The sequence below is a fragment of the Coregonus clupeaformis genome, chromosome 14, assembly GCF_020615455.1.
Source record: "Coregonus clupeaformis isolate EN_2021a chromosome 14, ASM2061545v1, whole genome shotgun sequence".
NCBI classification, from domain to species: domain Eukaryota; kingdom Metazoa; phylum Chordata; class Actinopteri; order Salmoniformes; family Salmonidae; genus Coregonus; species Coregonus clupeaformis.
Genome location: NC_059205.1, coordinates 35,785,926 through 35,803,983, shown reverse-complemented (window position 1 = coordinate 35,803,983; position 18,058 = coordinate 35,785,926). Strand labels below are relative to the sequence as shown.

At 43.1% G+C, this 18,058-nt stretch overlaps 1 protein-coding gene across 1 annotated transcript in view; it reads right to left on the bottom strand.

Annotated features, from left to right (window-relative positions):
• Positions 1-18,058, bottom strand: part of LOC121580966 (TGF-beta receptor type-1-like) — a 59,634-nt gene that overhangs the window by 15,963 nt on the left and 25,613 nt on the right. The window contains exons 2-8 of the mRNA XM_041896206.2: positions 14,983-15,237; positions 11,414-11,650; positions 8,000-8,230; positions 7,429-7,596; positions 7,055-7,211; positions 3,722-3,846; positions 3,276-3,406 (exon numbers count right to left, since the gene is read on the bottom strand). Coding sequence (XP_041752140.1) covers positions 3,276-3,406; positions 3,722-3,846; positions 7,055-7,211; positions 7,429-7,596; positions 8,000-8,230; positions 11,414-11,650; positions 14,983-15,237 — 1,304 coding nt within the window. The remainder of the gene's footprint in view (positions 1-3,275; positions 3,407-3,721; positions 3,847-7,054; positions 7,212-7,428; positions 7,597-7,999; positions 8,231-11,413; positions 11,651-14,982; positions 15,238-18,058) is intronic.

Here is an 18,058-nt window from a genome sequence, read left to right as displayed (position 1 = left end):
AGATCTAAAATCTGGATAATCCAAGATTAAGATGGATTTGGACATTTTAGTTGATTATCTCACTTTGACCAACCCTTCCTTAAATCAAATAACATTTTATTTTCACGTGCTTTGTAAACAACAGGTGTAGACTAACAGTGAAATGCTTACTTACGGGCCCTTCCCAACAATGCAGAGTGATAAAACATTTATACAAAAATAGAAAGATAATAACACTAGGAATAAGTACACAATGAGTAATCATAACTTGGCTATATACACGGGGTACCAGTACCGAGTCGATGTGCGAAGTATAATTACAAGCATTCCATAAGTGTCAAAGGCTTTTATTGACAATTATATTACGTTTATGCAAAGAGTCAATATTTGTAGTGTTGACCCTTCTTTTTCAAGACCTCTGCAATCCGCCCTGGAATGCTGTTAATTAACTTCTGGGCCACATCCTGACTGATGGCAGCCCATTCTTGCATAATCAATGCTTGGAGTTTGTCCGAATTTGTGGGTTTTTGTTTGTCCACCCGCCTCTTGAGGATCGACCACAAGTTCTCAATGGGATTAAGGTCTGGGGAGTTTCCTGGCCATGGCCCCAAAATGTCGATGTTTTATTCCCAGAGCCACTTAGTTATCACTTTTTCCTTATGGCAAGGTGCTCCATCATGCTGGAAAAGGCATTGGTCATCACCAAACTGTTCTTGGGTGGTTGGGAGAAGTTGCTCTCGGAGGATGTGTTGGTACCATTCTTTATTCATGTCTGTGTTCTTAGGCAAAATTGTGAGTGAGCCCACTCCCTTGGCTGAGAAGCAACCCCACACATGAATGGTCTCAGGATGCTTTACTGCTGGCATGACACAGGACTGATGGTAGCGCTCACCTTGTCTTCTCCGGACAAGGTGTTTTCCGGATGCCCCAAACAATCGGAAAGGGGATTCATCAGAGAAAATGACTTTACCCCAGTCCTCAGCAGTCCAATCCCTGTACCTTTTGCAGAATATCAGTCTGTCCCTGATGATTTTCCTGGAGAGTGGCTTCTTTGCTGCCCTTCTTGACACCAGGCCATCCTCCAAAAGTATTTGCCTCACTGTGCGTGCAGATGCACTTACACCTGCCTGCTGCCATTCCTGAGCAAGCTCTGCACTGGTGGTGCCCCGATCCCGCAGCTGAATCAACTTTAGGAGACGGTCCTGGCGCTTGCTGTACTTTCTTGGGCACCCTGACGCCTTCTTCACAACAATTGAACCTCTCTCCTTGAAGTTCTTGATGATCCGATAAATGGTTGATTTAGGTGCAATCTTACTAGCAGCAATATCCTTGCCTGTGAAGCCCTTTTTGTGCAAAGCAATGATGACGGCACGTGTTTCCTTGCAGGTAACCATGGTTAACAGAGGAAGAACAATGATTTCAAGCACCACCCTCCTTTTAAAGCTTCCAGTCTGTTATTCTAACTCAATCAGACATGACAGAGTGATCTCCAGCCTTGTCCTCGTCAACACTCTCACCTGTGTTAACGAGAGAATCACTGACATGATGGCAGCTTTGTGGCAGGGCTGAAATGCAGTGGAAATGTTTTTTTTGGGGATTAAGTTCATTTTCATGTCAAAGAGGGACTTTGCAATTAATTGCAATTCATCTGATCACTCTTCATGACATTCTGGAGTATATAAAACTGAGGCAGCAGACTTTGTGAAAATTTGTATTTGTGTCATTCTCAAAACTTTTGACCACGACTAAGATATCATGCATGCAAGCTTACCGGTCACATCCACAACGATGGAGCAGCAGACCAAGCAATATGCGAGATGAAGACCCTATACTGTAGGATAATTATTCTGGTTGGTGTCAATTTCATTCATTAACTGGTACTGAGGAGATCAATTATGTTACTTGTTTACTTGTTATTCGTGTCAGATATTTCCATTTTGGGATAGGTCACTGAATTGCTAGCACTAGTTGCTCACGCTGCTACAGTGGCTACAATGTGGCTACAAACGTCTCACACTCGGTGGAATGTGAATGTGTTATCACATGATGCTGCCTTTGAATTCATTCCCAAATGGCAGAAAGCTACTGGAAAAGTGCTACCTACTAAGGTAGGTGCCTTTGGAGGTAGGTAGGCAGCTGCCTTTCGATTGGTTAAATAATAAAAGTAGGCTACACCAACATTACTTTCCATTCATACAAAGTGTCAAAATGATTGCCCAGCAATGGGCGCGAACTCCTGATGCTCGGAGCCAAAGCGTGCTGATCAGACCACTGCGTTACGGCAGTTCACAATGCTCTAGCAAGCCGTAAACATACTTGATGCTACTTGATGGTGTGAGGTTCATTGGTTTGCAGAGCCTTCCCCAAACCATAGCCCCCTAGGTATGGTACTGCAGTGCATTGTATAGCCTACAAACACTGCTTCCAGCTGCCCCCTGGCGGCAATTCTAAATATTCAATATTTTTTCAAATTCTCCTGCTTTAGGATTATTTTCCTCCTGTGACGAAATGGGTCATATTAAGATCCGACATCTGTATGTATGCACTCACGCAGCCAAGCTGGGAAAATGTTTTCAAGACTTTTAGCATTGGCAACACAGGCAGGGGGAGAGTGAGAGAGAGAGAGAGAGAGAGAGAGAGAGAGAGAGAGAGAGAGAGAGAGAGAGAGAGAGAGAGAGTGAGAGCAACACTGCTGAAAGAACACCAGTCCATCTCTAGATTTTATTGTGAGGAGCAGCAGAGACGGGTAGAAAGATGGGTCTTCTAGTCATATCTCTGAATGTGTCCCCGATGTGCTCATGTTAATTTAGCTAATTAGCTTTGAGTGATTTAAAACCGCACATTTTCTGCCTCTTTTCTCCAACCGCAGACAGAGTGAAACAAATAGACTGATGGGCCATTTAATATTCACCAGACTGGCCATCAATCCAGTGGTTTGTTTTACAGCCGGCCTGGGATGCCTAGGCTCTGGCAGCAGCCATTGTAACCTTGCAGGGGATGATGATTCGATTACGATGCTTTATGACTGCAAATTGGATGTAATCTAATTGTCTGTTTCCAAGCAATAAAAATCGCATCAATAAAGACAGAGAGAGAGTGGATGATGAAGTGGGAAGGCTGCTGGCAGGAAACCAAAGGGGGAGAGAGAGGAGAGAGAGAGAAAGCAAGAAAGCGGAGACAGAGGAGAGGCAGACAGTTAAGAGACCGACCGAGAAACAGAGAGAGGGAGAGAGAAACAAACGGATGATATTCCCAAGGGAAGTGAAGCAAGACTAGAAGTGCATAGTATGTCATACCTCGCAGCTCTGCCACCTGTTGGGGATGTTGGCCCGTAGTTTCTGGTCACACACCACCCTCCTCATCTCCTCCACCGAGGGGTCTGACTGGACCAGGTCATAGTAGGGCAGCTGGTAGTCCTCGTGGATACCTAGGGAGCAACAGACACGGGATTAGATTAGACACACGCTTACACAGAATACAGGCCAATGGCAATCTAGGAACAAATTCTGACAAAGTGTTGAAAATATCGGAGAATGGCAGATATGATGACTCCAAGCCTTAGAGGGACAGACTAAACTAGAGACAGAGTGAGTCCCACATTAGATCCCAAACGTTGGGCCTTGTGTCAGTGGCAGGCTGAACTGTGTAACAGACATGATGCTTTCAGAAATTAGCCGAGGTCCTTGGGGCCAAAACGACTCACTGTGTGATAAGAGCTAAAAGGAGCATTGTGTTATCTCACCTCCTATTGAGCATCTCCGTGCGATCTCCCAGAACACCAGGCCCATGGCGTAGATGTCTGCACGTTTGAACGACTCAAAATGCTTCATATTAATGGAGTCATCCAGGACTTCAGGTGCCATGTACCTGAGGAGACATTCACCAGACAGTTCTCTTTATCCTTTCAGACACAGGGCGACAACATGATCTCTTTATTCACTCTTCATTCTCAAAGAGTATCCTGAGTGACCAGGGTGAACAAATGCCCTCCTAGTTTCGAGGTACTATTCTGTAAAATATTAAATGTTCTATGCTGCTTTAAAATATGAATGTTCTAAAGATGAATATTCTACGCTGACCTTTTCTGATCCAAAGCTCCAATGACGGTCTAAAATGCTGACTTAAACATCCCTGTACAGTCTCAGTCTATTGTCCAATCCTTCACTAGGTGATGATCTGATCGAGGCGAGCCTTGCAGTGTAGTCAGGAGAGTGGCAGCGCAAAGGGCAGGAGAGAGAGCGAGAGAGAGAGAGAAGGGCTGTAGTAGGTTAGTCACATGAATGGTCAAAGCCAGGCAACACTCAGGACTTACATTAACCCCATCACACTGTCACTGACTGCAGTGCAGCGGTGCGTGGTGGGAGGCCCGAGTGTGTGTGCGCATGAGTGTGTGTGAGTAAGTGTGCATGTATGTGTGCCTGAGTTGAAGGGAAGGTTGGCAGCAGACGCACAGAGCGACATAATCAGTGAAGGGGATTGGCTGTGATATGCTCCTGCCCAATGCTTGCTAGTGTCTGCTGAGACCACTGCTCTACACGCCCCGCGATGCAACACATCAGGATCAACATTCCTCCCTCACAGTCCCATCCATCCCTCTGTATAGCCTTAGCTTGATGCAGGTATACATTGTTTTAAACAACCATTTTTACACCCTCATCAATTATTTTACACATCAAATCTCACATCCTTGCTCATTCCTTTTAGCACTGGAAACTACACTGGAGTGGACACATTGTCCTCTTAATTATAAGACAGAAATAATGTACATTTGTGAGAAATGGCATTAGTGTAGCAAATACAAGTAATGCAGGCAATACTTTAAAAGACATGCTCCGGAACTTTGGCGACTACTAAGTATTTTTAAACCTCCCGCTTTGGGCTGTCAATGTGTAGTTCATTCAGGCATAATCTTTGAGCAGAATTACTGTCTTACCTCAATTAGAAAATCCCTAGTTTGAAAGCGACTTTTCTGGAAGCTGTGCCATTTCCCCTAGATTTCCCCCCCACGTGGGCCAGCCCCCTAGCGATTCGAGTTCTAGCCAATGAGCTTTAGCTCCTTATCATTTGAGTGACAGCTAGCAAGATGCACACAGCAGAGCGAGAGCAATGATGTGGTGCACATATCTGCACATATGTGACATAGTACACCATTTCTGGGGTCCACTTTTGGCTCATGAGCTCTACTTTCAGAACTACTGGCTAAAAAGTATACAAAAGTACCGGAGAATCTTTAAACTTCTACCTGAGAAGTGTAATGGGCCAAACAGATCAGATAGCAATCCTTTGCCAACACATGCTCCTTCTACGGAGCTGTTTAAGATTTCAGTGATAAAGCTGTATCCACTCCTCAGCACTCTCTCTCCCCCCATCACTCCTCAGCTCTCTCACTATCACTCACAGGCATTTAATATCAACAGGCTCAATGACTCAGATGTGATTTTCCCTGACGGCACACTAGTAAGGGCATACACAGCCGTGTGGATTAAGGGATCAGAGAAAAACAATGTAACCTGCACTCAAGTAGAGTTATAGTTAATCTAAAGAAGATGTCAAATTACGTCATATTTCTCTCTCCATCTGTGTGTCTATATGTGTTCCTGTGTTTCAAGTTGTATTAGTCGTATACGGGATACACATGGTATACACTGTCCAACGAAATGCTTACTTGCAGGTTCCTTCGACAACGCAACAATAATAAGAAATAATAAAACATAAGCATACAAAACAAAGTAAATGGCTCAGTGGAATATAATAAAACATTAGCATGAGAATAAACATTTAGAATAAACATTTTAGCATAAGTATAATACATGAATGCGCATGTGTGTGGGTGTGTGCGTGTGTGTATCCCCCCCCAGACAATGGTTTCCCTGTGCAGTAGGGCTGTCCCTGACAAAAAAAGATAGAGTTGTCTGTTCTTTCGACCAATCAATTGGTCAACATTTTTAAACGTGTATTTTTACATATACACACACACCATATGTGTTTGAATAAAATCAACTATACTGAACAAAAATCTAAATGCAACGATTTCAAAGATTCTACTGTGTTACAGTTCATATAAGGAAATCAGTCAATTGAAATAAATTCATTAGGCCCTAATCTATGGATTTCACATGACTGGGCAGGGGTGCAGCCATTGGTGGGCCATGGAGGGCATAGGCCCACTGGGGAGCCAGGCCCAGCCAATTAGAATGATTTTTCCCCCCACAAAAGGGCTTTATTACAACCAGAAATACTCCTCAGCACCCCCCCTCAGACGATCCTGCAGGTGAAGAAGCAGAATGTGGCGGTCCTGAGCTGGCGTGGTTACATGTGGTCTGCGGTTATGAGGCCGGTTGGACATACTGCCAAATTCTCTAAAACAACATTGGATTCAGCTTATGGTAGAGAAATGAACATTCAATTCTCTGGGAACAGCTCTGGTGGACATTTCTGCAGTCAGCATGCCAATTGCACGTTCCCTCAAAACTTGAGACATCTGTGGCATTGTGTTGTGTGACAAAACTTCATATTTTAAAGTGGCCTTGAAGGCGCACTGAAGATTGTTACAGAACTGCGGACAGCGACCACTATCCAACGCAGGAGAAAGCGCATTTGTTATAAAATAATATGATCTTTATTTGTGTTGCACCATTCTTTTTACATAATATTACAATATACAATTTCAGTATCACATGTCTTATGCCCAAAAAGCATATGCGTTTTGTTTTGCCGGATGCCTAGCCCGCATTTTCCGTACGGTAAAGCAACACACGAGTTGAAAATATTGAACGCATGCGGTACACAGAACGCACCACAGCCTAGTGCAGCACCCCCAACGTAGTGTTGCGGACTGCTCCATTGACAATGAATGACTTCCGCCAGAACGCCAAGAGTTTGATGCATCTGGTGGACATGAGGTCTTAGAGTGATGGACTTGTGCCATCCCAGTGGGCTCCGCAATGGATTAGTCCACTGAGACAGGCACGTATCAGACAGGTGTCTACAAAAAAAATCATTCAACTGCTTGACTAAAGAAATCTTGGTCAACCAAAAGCCTAAATGGGGTCAGCCCTACTGTGCAGCCAGTCACCTCTTGGTTCCCACTCTGTGATTGGGGGCGATGTCGATGGTGTCGGTGGCGGAGTCGTGGCGGACAGCCAATCCCAGGTCAGCAATGCAGCAGGTACCATTCTTCTTCACCAGGATGTTCTTAGATTTCAGGTCGCGGTGGGCAATAGCTGGTTTACCTGGCGGGGGAGGGGGGAGAGGGTAATGAGTAAAAAGAGAGGGGGAGAGAGAGAAAGAGAGAGAGAGAGAGAGAGAGAGAGAGAGAGAGAGAGCTGGAAAAGGAAGAGAGCTATACAGAGAAAGGAAAAGCTGAGTGCAGAGTAAAATCACTACATTTCATAACTCTATATGTATGTTATGTGGATACATGTGCCACATTTGATTGGTCCTCCTCACCTTGCGTGCCGACGATCTCCATGTGCAGGTGAGCCAGGCCGCTGGAGGTGGACAGGGACAGCTTAATCATGCCCTCCACTGTCACCGTGTACCTGTTCAAGTAGTCAAACAGGGAGCCGTGCTCATGGTAATCTGATACCAGCCACAGCTGGGTCCATGTGCCGTTATCTTAGAGGAGAGCAAGGAGAGCGAGTGAGCTACCATATCCTATTCCACAGGGAAACACTTTACATAATGCCTGCATTTACAACAGATTATCTCATCAGTGAAAGGCTGCCTGCTAGCATCCTGACAATACTGTCTGGGTCCCAGCCAAATACACAGTTCTGCTTGTCAGCTGCTTTAGGCATGTGTGGCTTCTAGGTACACTGACACAAAATTAAGAGCATTATAGAAGTCATAGAAAATAGAACCAGTACTGGGTCATGTTCAGTTGGGCACACTGTAGCAAAACATTTTGCAACAGAACATACACATCTGGGCTCTTATTGGACAAGTTCAGAAAGTACCTTACTGTTTCTAAACGTTTTCTCCCTAATGAACACAACCCTGGCCCAATGTGCCCTCTGACCTTTGTTGTCGGCGGCGATGAAGCCCAGGATGTTCTCATGGCGCAGCATGACCGTCTGGTAAATCTCAGCCTCGCGGAACCACGATCGCTCCTCCCGAGATGAGAAGATCTTGACGGCCACCTCCTCTCCTCGCCAGCGGCCCCGCCACACCTCTCCGAACCTCCCCTTCCCGATGCTCTCCTGCAGGATAATGGTCCTTGCTATGGTCCTCTGCACCAGCAGGGGCAGGCCTGCAGGGGGGGATGGAGAGAGAGCACAGTTATCATGAGGCAAGGGTTTTAGGATAAGTTTGAAAGCAGTTTTATACAGCCATGAGAGAGGAACTTGCAACTGTGATAGTGGTTGTGTGGAAAAGACACACCAAAATGGAACGTGTCTTTCTGTCGATAAAATCCAATGTGTACACAAAACCAGATTTCAAGAACATTGAGGGAGACAGATGTACAGTAAGACAACATAATCAACAAGTCAGACCTGCAGCTATTCTGTTTCAAAGACGTATAACAAAAAGTTTCTGAGAATATAACAAATTAACATTGTCTTCAGTGTCCTCTCATTCTCTAATTTGGAGGTCCTCTGTCTGTCTGGTTTCATCTGGTGTAGGTGTCCATAAAACAGTATAGAGAGTGCTTCTGCCCACGTTCCGGCTGGTCTGCATTCTTTCCATTCTCTTAAACCTGGGCATTAAACTCAATGAGCGGAGAGAATAGCCAGCAAGTTGGTGCCAGTTCGATGGGCAGAGAAAAACAAATACTGTCCCGACCTCACTTCAATAGAGGGTACATTTTTTAAGCAAACTTCCATTGTCCTATCAAGGATAATTTCCAGTTCTATGGACAGTTAATGTAAAAGCACTCACAGAGGATGATGGCCACACATGACATGTTAACACATCAAAAGGGTTGGATGTAAGAGTGTGTGATGAGGCTATGATGATAGCTTTGACCTACAGTTGAAGTCGGAAGTTTACATACACTTAGGTTGGAGTCATAAAAACTCGTTTTTCAACCACTCCACACATTTCTTGGTAACAAACTATAGTTTTGGCAAGTCGGTTAAGACATCTACTTTGTGCATGACACAAGTCATTTTTCCAACAATTGTTTACAGACAGATTATTTCACTTATAATTCACTGTATCACAATTCCGGTGGGTCAGAAGTTTACATACACTAAGTTGACTGTGCCTTTAAACAGCTTGGAAAATTCCAGAAAATGATGTCATGGTTTCTGATAGGCTAATTGACATCATTTGAGTCAATTGGAGGTGTACCTGTGGATGTATTTTAAGGCATACCTTCAAACTCAGTGCCTCTTAGCTTGACATCATGGGAAAATCAAAAGAAATCAGCCAAGACCTCAGAAAAAAAGTTTTAGACCTCCACAAGTCTGGTTCATCCTTGGGAGCAATTTCCAAACACCTGAAGGTAGCACGTTCAACTGTACAAACAATAGTACGCAAGTATAAACACCATGGGACCACGCAGCCGTGATACCACTCAGGAAGGAGATGTGTTCTGTCTCCTAGAGATGAACGTACTTTGGTGTGAAAAGTGCAAATCAGTCCCAGAACAACAGCAAAGGACCTTGTGAAGATGCTGGAGGAAACAGGTACAAAAGTATCTATTTCCACAGTAAAACGAGTCCTATATCGACATAACCTGAAAGGCCGCTCAGCAAGGAAGAAGCCACTGCTCCAAAACCGCCATAAAAAAGCCAGACTACGGTTTACAACTGCACATGGGGACAAAGATCGTACTTTTTGGAGAAATGTCCTCTGGTCTGATGAAAAAAAAATAGAACTGTTTGGCCATAATGACCATCGTTATGTTTAGAGGAAAAAGGGGGTGGCTTGCAAGCCGAAGAACATCATAATAATAATAATAATAATAATAATAATAATAATAATAATATGCCATTTAGCAGACGCTTTTATCCAAAGCGACTTACAGTCATGTGTGCATACATTTTTAGGTATGGGTGGTCCCGGGGATCGAACCCACTACCCTGGCGTTACAAGCGCCATGCTCTACCAATTGAGCTACATCATCCCAACCGTGAAGCACGGGGGTGGCAGCATCATGCTGTGGGGGTGCTTTGCTGCAGGAGGGACTGGTGCACTTCACAAAATAGATGGCATCATGAGGATGGAAAATTATGTGGATATATTGAAGCAACATCTCAAGACATCAGTCAGGAAGTTAAAGCTTTGTCGCAAATGGGTCTTCCAAATGGACAATGACCCCAAGCATGCTTCCAAAGTTGTGGCAAAATGGCTTAAGGACAACAAGGTCAAGGTATTGGAGTGGCCATCACAAAGCTCTGACCTCAATCCTACAGAAAATGTGTGGGCAGAACTGAAAAAGCGTGTGCGAGCAAGGAGGCCTACAATCCTGACTCAGTTACACCAGCTCTGTCAGGAGGAATGGGCCAAAATTCACCCAACTTATTGTGGGAAGCTTGTGGAAGGCTACCCGAAACATTTGACGCAAGTTAAACAATTTAAAGGCAATGCTAGCAAATACTAATTGAGTGTATGTAAACTTCTTACCCACTGGAAATGTGATGAAAGAAATAAAAGCTGAAATAAATCATTCTCTCTACTACTATTCTGACATTTCACATTCTTAAAATAAAGTGGTGATCCTAACTGACTTAAGACAGGGAATATTTACTAGGATTAAATGTCAGGAATTGTGAAAAACTGAGTTTAAATGTATTTGGCTAAGGTGTATGTAAACTTCCGACTTCAACTGTATGTGATTGTAAGCATTAATTAGATTATATTTCTCTGATTTAATGACGGTCCTTGTCTGGTAGCACTATGTCCCAGTCTAGCCGGCTGCTAAACTGATGTATTAATGAACACACGTCTCCTTATCATTCACTGAATCATTCATAGCGAAGATCATTTCCAGCAGCATATTGGCTCTCATTTCGCGAACCGCTCTATTGGAATGTAACAACTGAAGAGTATTGAACAACTTCTTCAATACAACCCATTGAGTAGATGACAAACTAAGCGCTTGCAAGGTCAGTATTGCAGCTCTATGGAAACAACTTCTAAGCCTTTTCAGAACAACTTACATAACCGGTCAGTAAATGACAGACTTGTGCATTGGGCTGATATAGCTGTGTCCAAAGCCTCCAAAGTATCCACCTCTAGATGGAACACTTAAATCAATCCTAAGGGAGATTATAGCACTCCAAAGTGTGAAACCTGTATTGGTAAGGAGATGGGACACCATTATGTTAGCTTCAGGAACATCTTAATGAAGATAAAACTGGACATTTTGTACAGAGCATTATGCGTACTGTAGTAGATCATGCTACACCTCCTCTAAGCTCAGCAATCTGTTGAAAATGTATCTCACAAATGGTGTGATGAATGTACATCAAACTACAAAACCCACCTGATCCGGAGCCTGAGGTGGTCATGTCGTAGATGAGGTCTTTGAGGGTGTGGCCATCGGCCAGGAAGGGATGGTCCATTGCAGGGTCTTCCTCATTGGGCACACGGCGGTGGACGACAGAGCGGCTGTGGCACACGTAGAACACCAGCAGCAGCACGAAGCACAGCACACACACCGGCCCCGCGATGACGGCCGCCAGGGCCACTGGGCTCAGGGGAGGTGTACGGGCTGTGGGGACTAAGAAGGGGGGGAGGGGGTGTTCCAATCGCTGATTACTTTTTTGTACAACACCCCTCATTTTGATGTCCCCACAAACGACTTCAACGATAAGCCGTTAGGCCGTCTCTGTCTTAAGTATGTAGCAAACATAGAGCAGCAGAACAATTCTGTTTGAGTCAACAATCGCAGGAAATCAGTCATACTCATTACTTGATGTTTAGTCTGTCCGTAAGAGACAGTTTCCATCAAAACAACTTCCTTACATAATACACACAGCTTTTTTGGGAGTGATAACATAAAGCAGGAACTGATAGGATTCCTTTGAAAACATTGCAACAGCCTTGTTGAAACAACAAAAGCATTTCCCAATACTGGCTAGACTTTCTCAGATTGACTTGCTGAGAATCAGAAAAGTGTAATCTGCACACAGCGCTGAGACGTGAGGGTGATCAAATATTAAATGGTACTTTAAGTCAGGCGCTTTCTGTTCTCAGAATAAGGGCCGTCGTGGGACTTCATTATGACGAATCAAAACATGCTTCTGGAGCTTTTAAACCGTTCAACTGCCTGGCCACTACCTGTCAAATCTTTCCAATATTCACAGCTGCACACATACAGAGGAAGTATTACTAATGGCTCTGCTATTGCTGTGACACAGCTGAACGACAGTATGGCGAGACAGAGAATATCTGCTGAATATCATACTGAAAAGCACAGCATGGAGGCAGTTTCAGACCCATGACCAAGAATGGCAGCAGTGAGGTGCTTCTTTCTGACCACAAGAGCTAAACCTGACAGCGTGTCCAGGCAGGGACATTGCCTCAGACATAAACAATATTCAGTGACATATAGAGCCAGTTTCCTTATCACAGATTAACCCTCTAGAGTCTAAACCCTGTCTAAGCCGGCAGCTTATTTGATGAAACATTGAATTTGGCATTAATGCTATTAGCCAATAGAAATGCATCGAATAACAGATTCATTACATGGAACAACAGATAGCCAAAAAAACTAATCAAAAGGACGTTTGTTCTGAAGTGTCTGTCCTATACCTGAGAGATATAAGAAATCAGGAAACACGGATATGCATTTAACCCCTTATTTTAGGCACTAACTATCTCCATATATACATCCATTCATTTTTTAAACTAGTACTGGTCTTGTGAGCAAGTACGTGTTCGTGAGAGTCATCTTGCCAGAGATGTCATAGTAGTTTGTAGGCCAAACTGTTCGGACGCTACAGACGTTTTCGTGAGAAGACCGATTTTCGGGATGTCTAGGTCTGACAAACACCCCTCCAGCTCTGCCACTTGTCACCGCAGATGTGGAAGGGCGATATCGGCCGATACGGTGGATTGAGATGCAGCCCATGCAAAACAACATATCTTGCTTAAACGTACAGATTTTTTTTTAGGGATGACCCCATTTAGTCGACTGTTCGATTGTTTGGTCGATAGGCTGGCTGTTGGTCAGCCCAGATTATTTTAGTCGAGCAGTGGCAAATATATATAAATAATGTATGGCACACGAGACACCCGTCTGACTCATGCCTGTCTGAGTGGACTAATCCATTGCGGCGGCCACGAGGATGGCACACCAGTATCACCAGTAGTACATTCACTGTTAATTCCCATAATTTCTAATCTACAATGTTTGTTTGGTTACGGTAATTACAGTCTTACCGTTGTCATTGTAGGAGTGGACACGTTGTTTGCAGAGCGCACAACCTAGGCTACACTTGTTTTCATTTCATTCCATTTATGAGTTTTCAATTTATTCATTTGTTTGGAGTGCTCCTGTCAATCTTCAGTAAGGACACACACCTGATTACGCATAGAAGAAGGCCTAGGCTATCTGGCTTGTGCGCAAATGTAGAGACTTATAAATGCCCATTTGGGGATCTGATACTATTTCTGATTGTCTTAACTCACCATCACTGTGTAGCTTCTCAAAGTAATTTTTTCTTTGCCTCAAACAGCAAGTAAACAAAGTCTGTTTTTACATCCATTGAGAATGACAATAGTTCCTCAACAATCTTTCCTGCTCTCTCCCTTTCGATAACCACTCAGCATGAAAGGGGAATAAAATGTTATGCTCTGATCCGGCGGAAACGTCATAAAATAGGCCTACCTGATTACTTCTTATCCCTTGCGCAAATAGCCTACAGTTGTGTCTTTCCGGAGCTCACTGGCCCAGGAAACTGAGGGCCCAGAATATTTTATTAAATGTTGCAAGTTTTCTAGCACCAGCTTCAGGCCAGACCAAGTTAATAGTTGATACAATGTTTCAAGTTCCTTGCAGACAGGCCATGCGTAGCCAATGTGATTTATAGGATATATATTTTTATCCTGATATTTTCTACCTACAGGCTACAAAGTTTTTTGATTTGTTGGCTTTATGTAGGCTATTGTTACATATTGGCAATGGACAATAGTTACTTTTAGATTTCTATCATTTTAATTTGATAGAATTTTGATTAACCACATGACATTGATTTTGAGATATGAAGACTTTATTATAAATTAAATTAAACTGTTCCACGAAAATGTGCACATGAAAATCATAACTGGCAAACAGATCAGTAGAAATGATACGATAAAGTGGCACTCCAAATGGAAAATGTTGCCGACTGTTGGTGTAGCCTATTACCGGTAACTTCAGGAGTATAACGGCAGAATCTGCAAAGGCCAGCAGCAGGAGGAGGGTCGAGAATTGTTTTTTGCTCTTCTGGTTAGGCTACATTGATCTCTGACTCCCTCTTTAGTTATTTGTGTGTCTTCATTTTTAATCGCAGTGCTTAAGGCATCAGACAAGCTACATATAGTTGATTTTATTCAAACATAGGGTGGGTCTATATACCAATCGATTGGTCGAAAGAATAGACGACTCTCGGTCGACCAAACGGTTTGTGCCGTCATTCTGTTACCAAACTTTGCATCTGCACTGTTCTTCGAGTAAATGTATTTTTTTTAATGTTCAGTGGAAATTGTAGTCCTTGTGCATAGTAGTCCTTGTGCATAGAGTTGTATGGTTTGTTTAACTTTGCAGTCATTGGTTTTTGTTTGACATGCATTCTAAAGTGATGTCTTGATGTCACTGTTACCGTGTTATTGCCCATTCCTAACCCCTACCCCAAAACATTTTTGTAAATCTGAAATGATTGGGAAAGTATAAGCAATATGGTAATATGATGGGCAACATTTTTACCATTCAACTTCCTCCTATCCACTCCCTTCAGATCTACACAGTTGCACTGCACATGAGGTAGGTGCCTATGAACTAGTGGTGGATTTGGGACTGGGCATGCGAGTGTGTGAGAGATGAGACTTCGAGCCATATCAGACACTTACATGTCAACGAGTAGTCGCCGGGGTCGGAGTCTTTGTTACACATGTCTGTGTTGCAGCAGACAGGGACCACCCCAGTGTTCTCCTTTTTCGAGGGGGCGCAGACAAACGGCCTGTCCTTAGGGATGAGGTCTGCCTCAGGTAAACACATGCTCCCCTGTGCCACCATCTTACTGCCCGACTTCACGAAGGACACAAAGCACAGGCCGTCCGTGTAGCAGGTGCTGTTACTACACCACTGGCAGTGGCACTGCAACGCTAAAGCAGGAGAGAGAGAAAGGTTGTTAGTGATTACACAGAATACAGAAACAGAATGGACATGGGTCTTTCTATAAACTAAGGTAGCCATGAGCATTTCTTGGAGTGGACAACTGTTTGGAGCTGTTACAATGTAATTAATGATCATTAGCCTTTTTTTGGTGTGAATACATTAAGCTATGAAAAGGGGGAACATCGATACATTCAATATAATTCATGAGTTGAATCAAAACCTGTTTAAACTAGGGGTGTTAACGTTTAAACGTTAAAACGAAGTTGGGATCATTAACATTAAGAAAAATCACTAACAAAGAAAATAAGTTTTTTTACCCATTTAATTACAATCACAGTGCAGTTATCACAAAATATTATTTTCTGTGTTATAGCCGATTGGCTGTAAAGGCCTGGGAAAGTTGTGTAATTCAAATAAAACCAGAGGAAAAGGTTAACTTTAGGCTACTTTGGTGAATTTGCAAGGCTTGCAAGATGCAGAATACCAAAACATAGAGTGCATTCAGAAAGTATTCAGACCAGTTCTTCTGTGGAGATGGGAGAACCTTCCAGAAGGACAATCATCTCTGCAGCACTCCACCAATCAGGTGTTTACGGTAGAGTGGCCAGATGGAAGCCACTCCTCAGTAAAAAGGACATGACAGCTCGCTTGGAGTTTGCCAAAAGGCACCTAAAGGACTCTCAGATCATGAGAAACAAGATTCTCTGGTCTGATGAAACCAAGATTGAACTCTTTGGCCTGAATGCCAAGCGTCACGTCTGGAGGAAACCAGGCACTGCTCATCACCAGGCCAATACCATCCCTACAGTGAAACATGGGGGTGGCAGCATCATGCTGTGGGGATGTTTTTCAGCGGCAGGGATTGGGAAACTAGTCAGGATTGAGGGAAAGATGAACGGAGCAAAGTACAGAGAGATCCTTGATGAAAACCTGCTCCAGAGTGCTCAGGACCTCAGACTGGGGCGAAGGTTCACCTTCCAACAGGACAACGACCCTAGGCACACAGCCAAGACAACGCAGGAGTGTCTTAGGGACAAGTCTCTGAATGTCCTTGAGTGGCCCAGCCAGAGCCTGGACTTGAACCCAATCGAACATCTCTGGAGAGACCTGAAAATAGCTGTACAGCGATGCTCCCCATGCAACCTGAGAGCTTGAGAGGATCTGCAGAGAAGAATGGGAGATACAGGTGTGCAAAGCTTGTAGCGTCATACCCAAAAAGTCGCAAGGCTGTAATCGCTGCCAAAGGTGCTTCAACAAAGTACTGAGTAAAGGGTCAGAATACTTATGTAAATGTAATATTTCTGTTTGTATTTTTTTATAAAATGTGCAAGAATTTCTAAAAACCAGTTTTTGCTTTGTCATTATGGGGTAGTGTGTAGATTGAGGATTATATATAAATGTAAAAAAACAAAAACAGAATAAGGCTGTAACGTAACAAAATGTGGAAAAAGTCAAGGGGTTTGAATACTTTCTGAAATGCACTGTATGAGCACGTTTCCGCCTGCCCGTTCCCCCTCTCCCTCGCGCTGGCCTGCCTGCTCAGTCTCTTCGCTAATGATGCAAGTGTCTGTTCAGTGTTCCGTCTGTTGCGTGTAGAATATCCTAGCCTATTCATTGCACCGATGTTGCAGGAATACAGATTGCCTCATAATATGAAATTACAGTAGGCTACCGGTAGCCTTTATTGATGAACCTTTTCATACATAATGGAACGTGGCTCCTTGAAAATGCCTCAGCTACGGCATGTTTGTTTGTCTGTCTGTTAGGCTACACTACAGATTTTTAAATGCTGACACAAAACCTTCTCTGGCTATATGAATGGGCATTTTACTTGTCTGTAAAGCAATGAGGCTTCTGAAGCGGGACTAACATCCATCACTAGGTCACCTAGAACTGTCAATCAAATAATATTGAGCTCCTGCCTGCTGCCTGTGTGCAGATTAATCTCTCCTAAAAAAGTACTTTAAAAAAAGTGTGTTATATACTGAGACATTTAGTATAAATAAAACCCATCTAGCTACCATACCATAAAAAACAGCATTAAAAACAACAACAGCTGCACATCAATCAGTGACGTTTATTGTTAGGGAAAAAATACAGAAAATGTTATGCTGGAGTAGAATTTTAGTCACTTTTTGTTTTTTTGTTGTCTGAAAAGTTACCAATTGTTGCTATCGACATGTTACTGTAGCTGCGTTCTATGTCTGTAAAAGGGCTGCGGTAGATATAACTTCATTGCCCAGCCCTAGCGGTCATACATACGTAATAGGACCATTAATCTGGATTGTAAATTGACGTGGATTTGTAAAAAAAAATGTATCTTGTTTTAACAGAAAACTGCTAAAAATAATGCAGTTTGAACATTAAGCAAAGTTTTTAATTTCTCACATCTCTAGTTTAAATCCGTTCTCACGCTTGGATTCTTCAAAGATTTAGCAAAAATGGTGACATAAAACACTACCTTTCTTTCCTTACATTTATGATACTGCAGTTTGTCGTTATATCATACAATTGAATTACACATTGAACTTGATCCTGTAAAATTCCTGAATATTGCTGTCGGACTCTTTTTGTATGGAGATCTGGGAAGTGCACTGTAACCTCGTAACATTTCGTATCTCCCTATGTTACGGTGTGAAAAAAATTGAATGCTTCTAACAGAAAGAGTAACTTTAACAAGATGAATAAAAAAAAGTATAATGTCATTAACAGGGTTCTTCAATAATTATGCAAAATAGCTGTTTGATGTGCATTTGATGTCCAGCTGTTTAGTTACGTGGGAAAATTATCGCGCTACATCAGCTGATT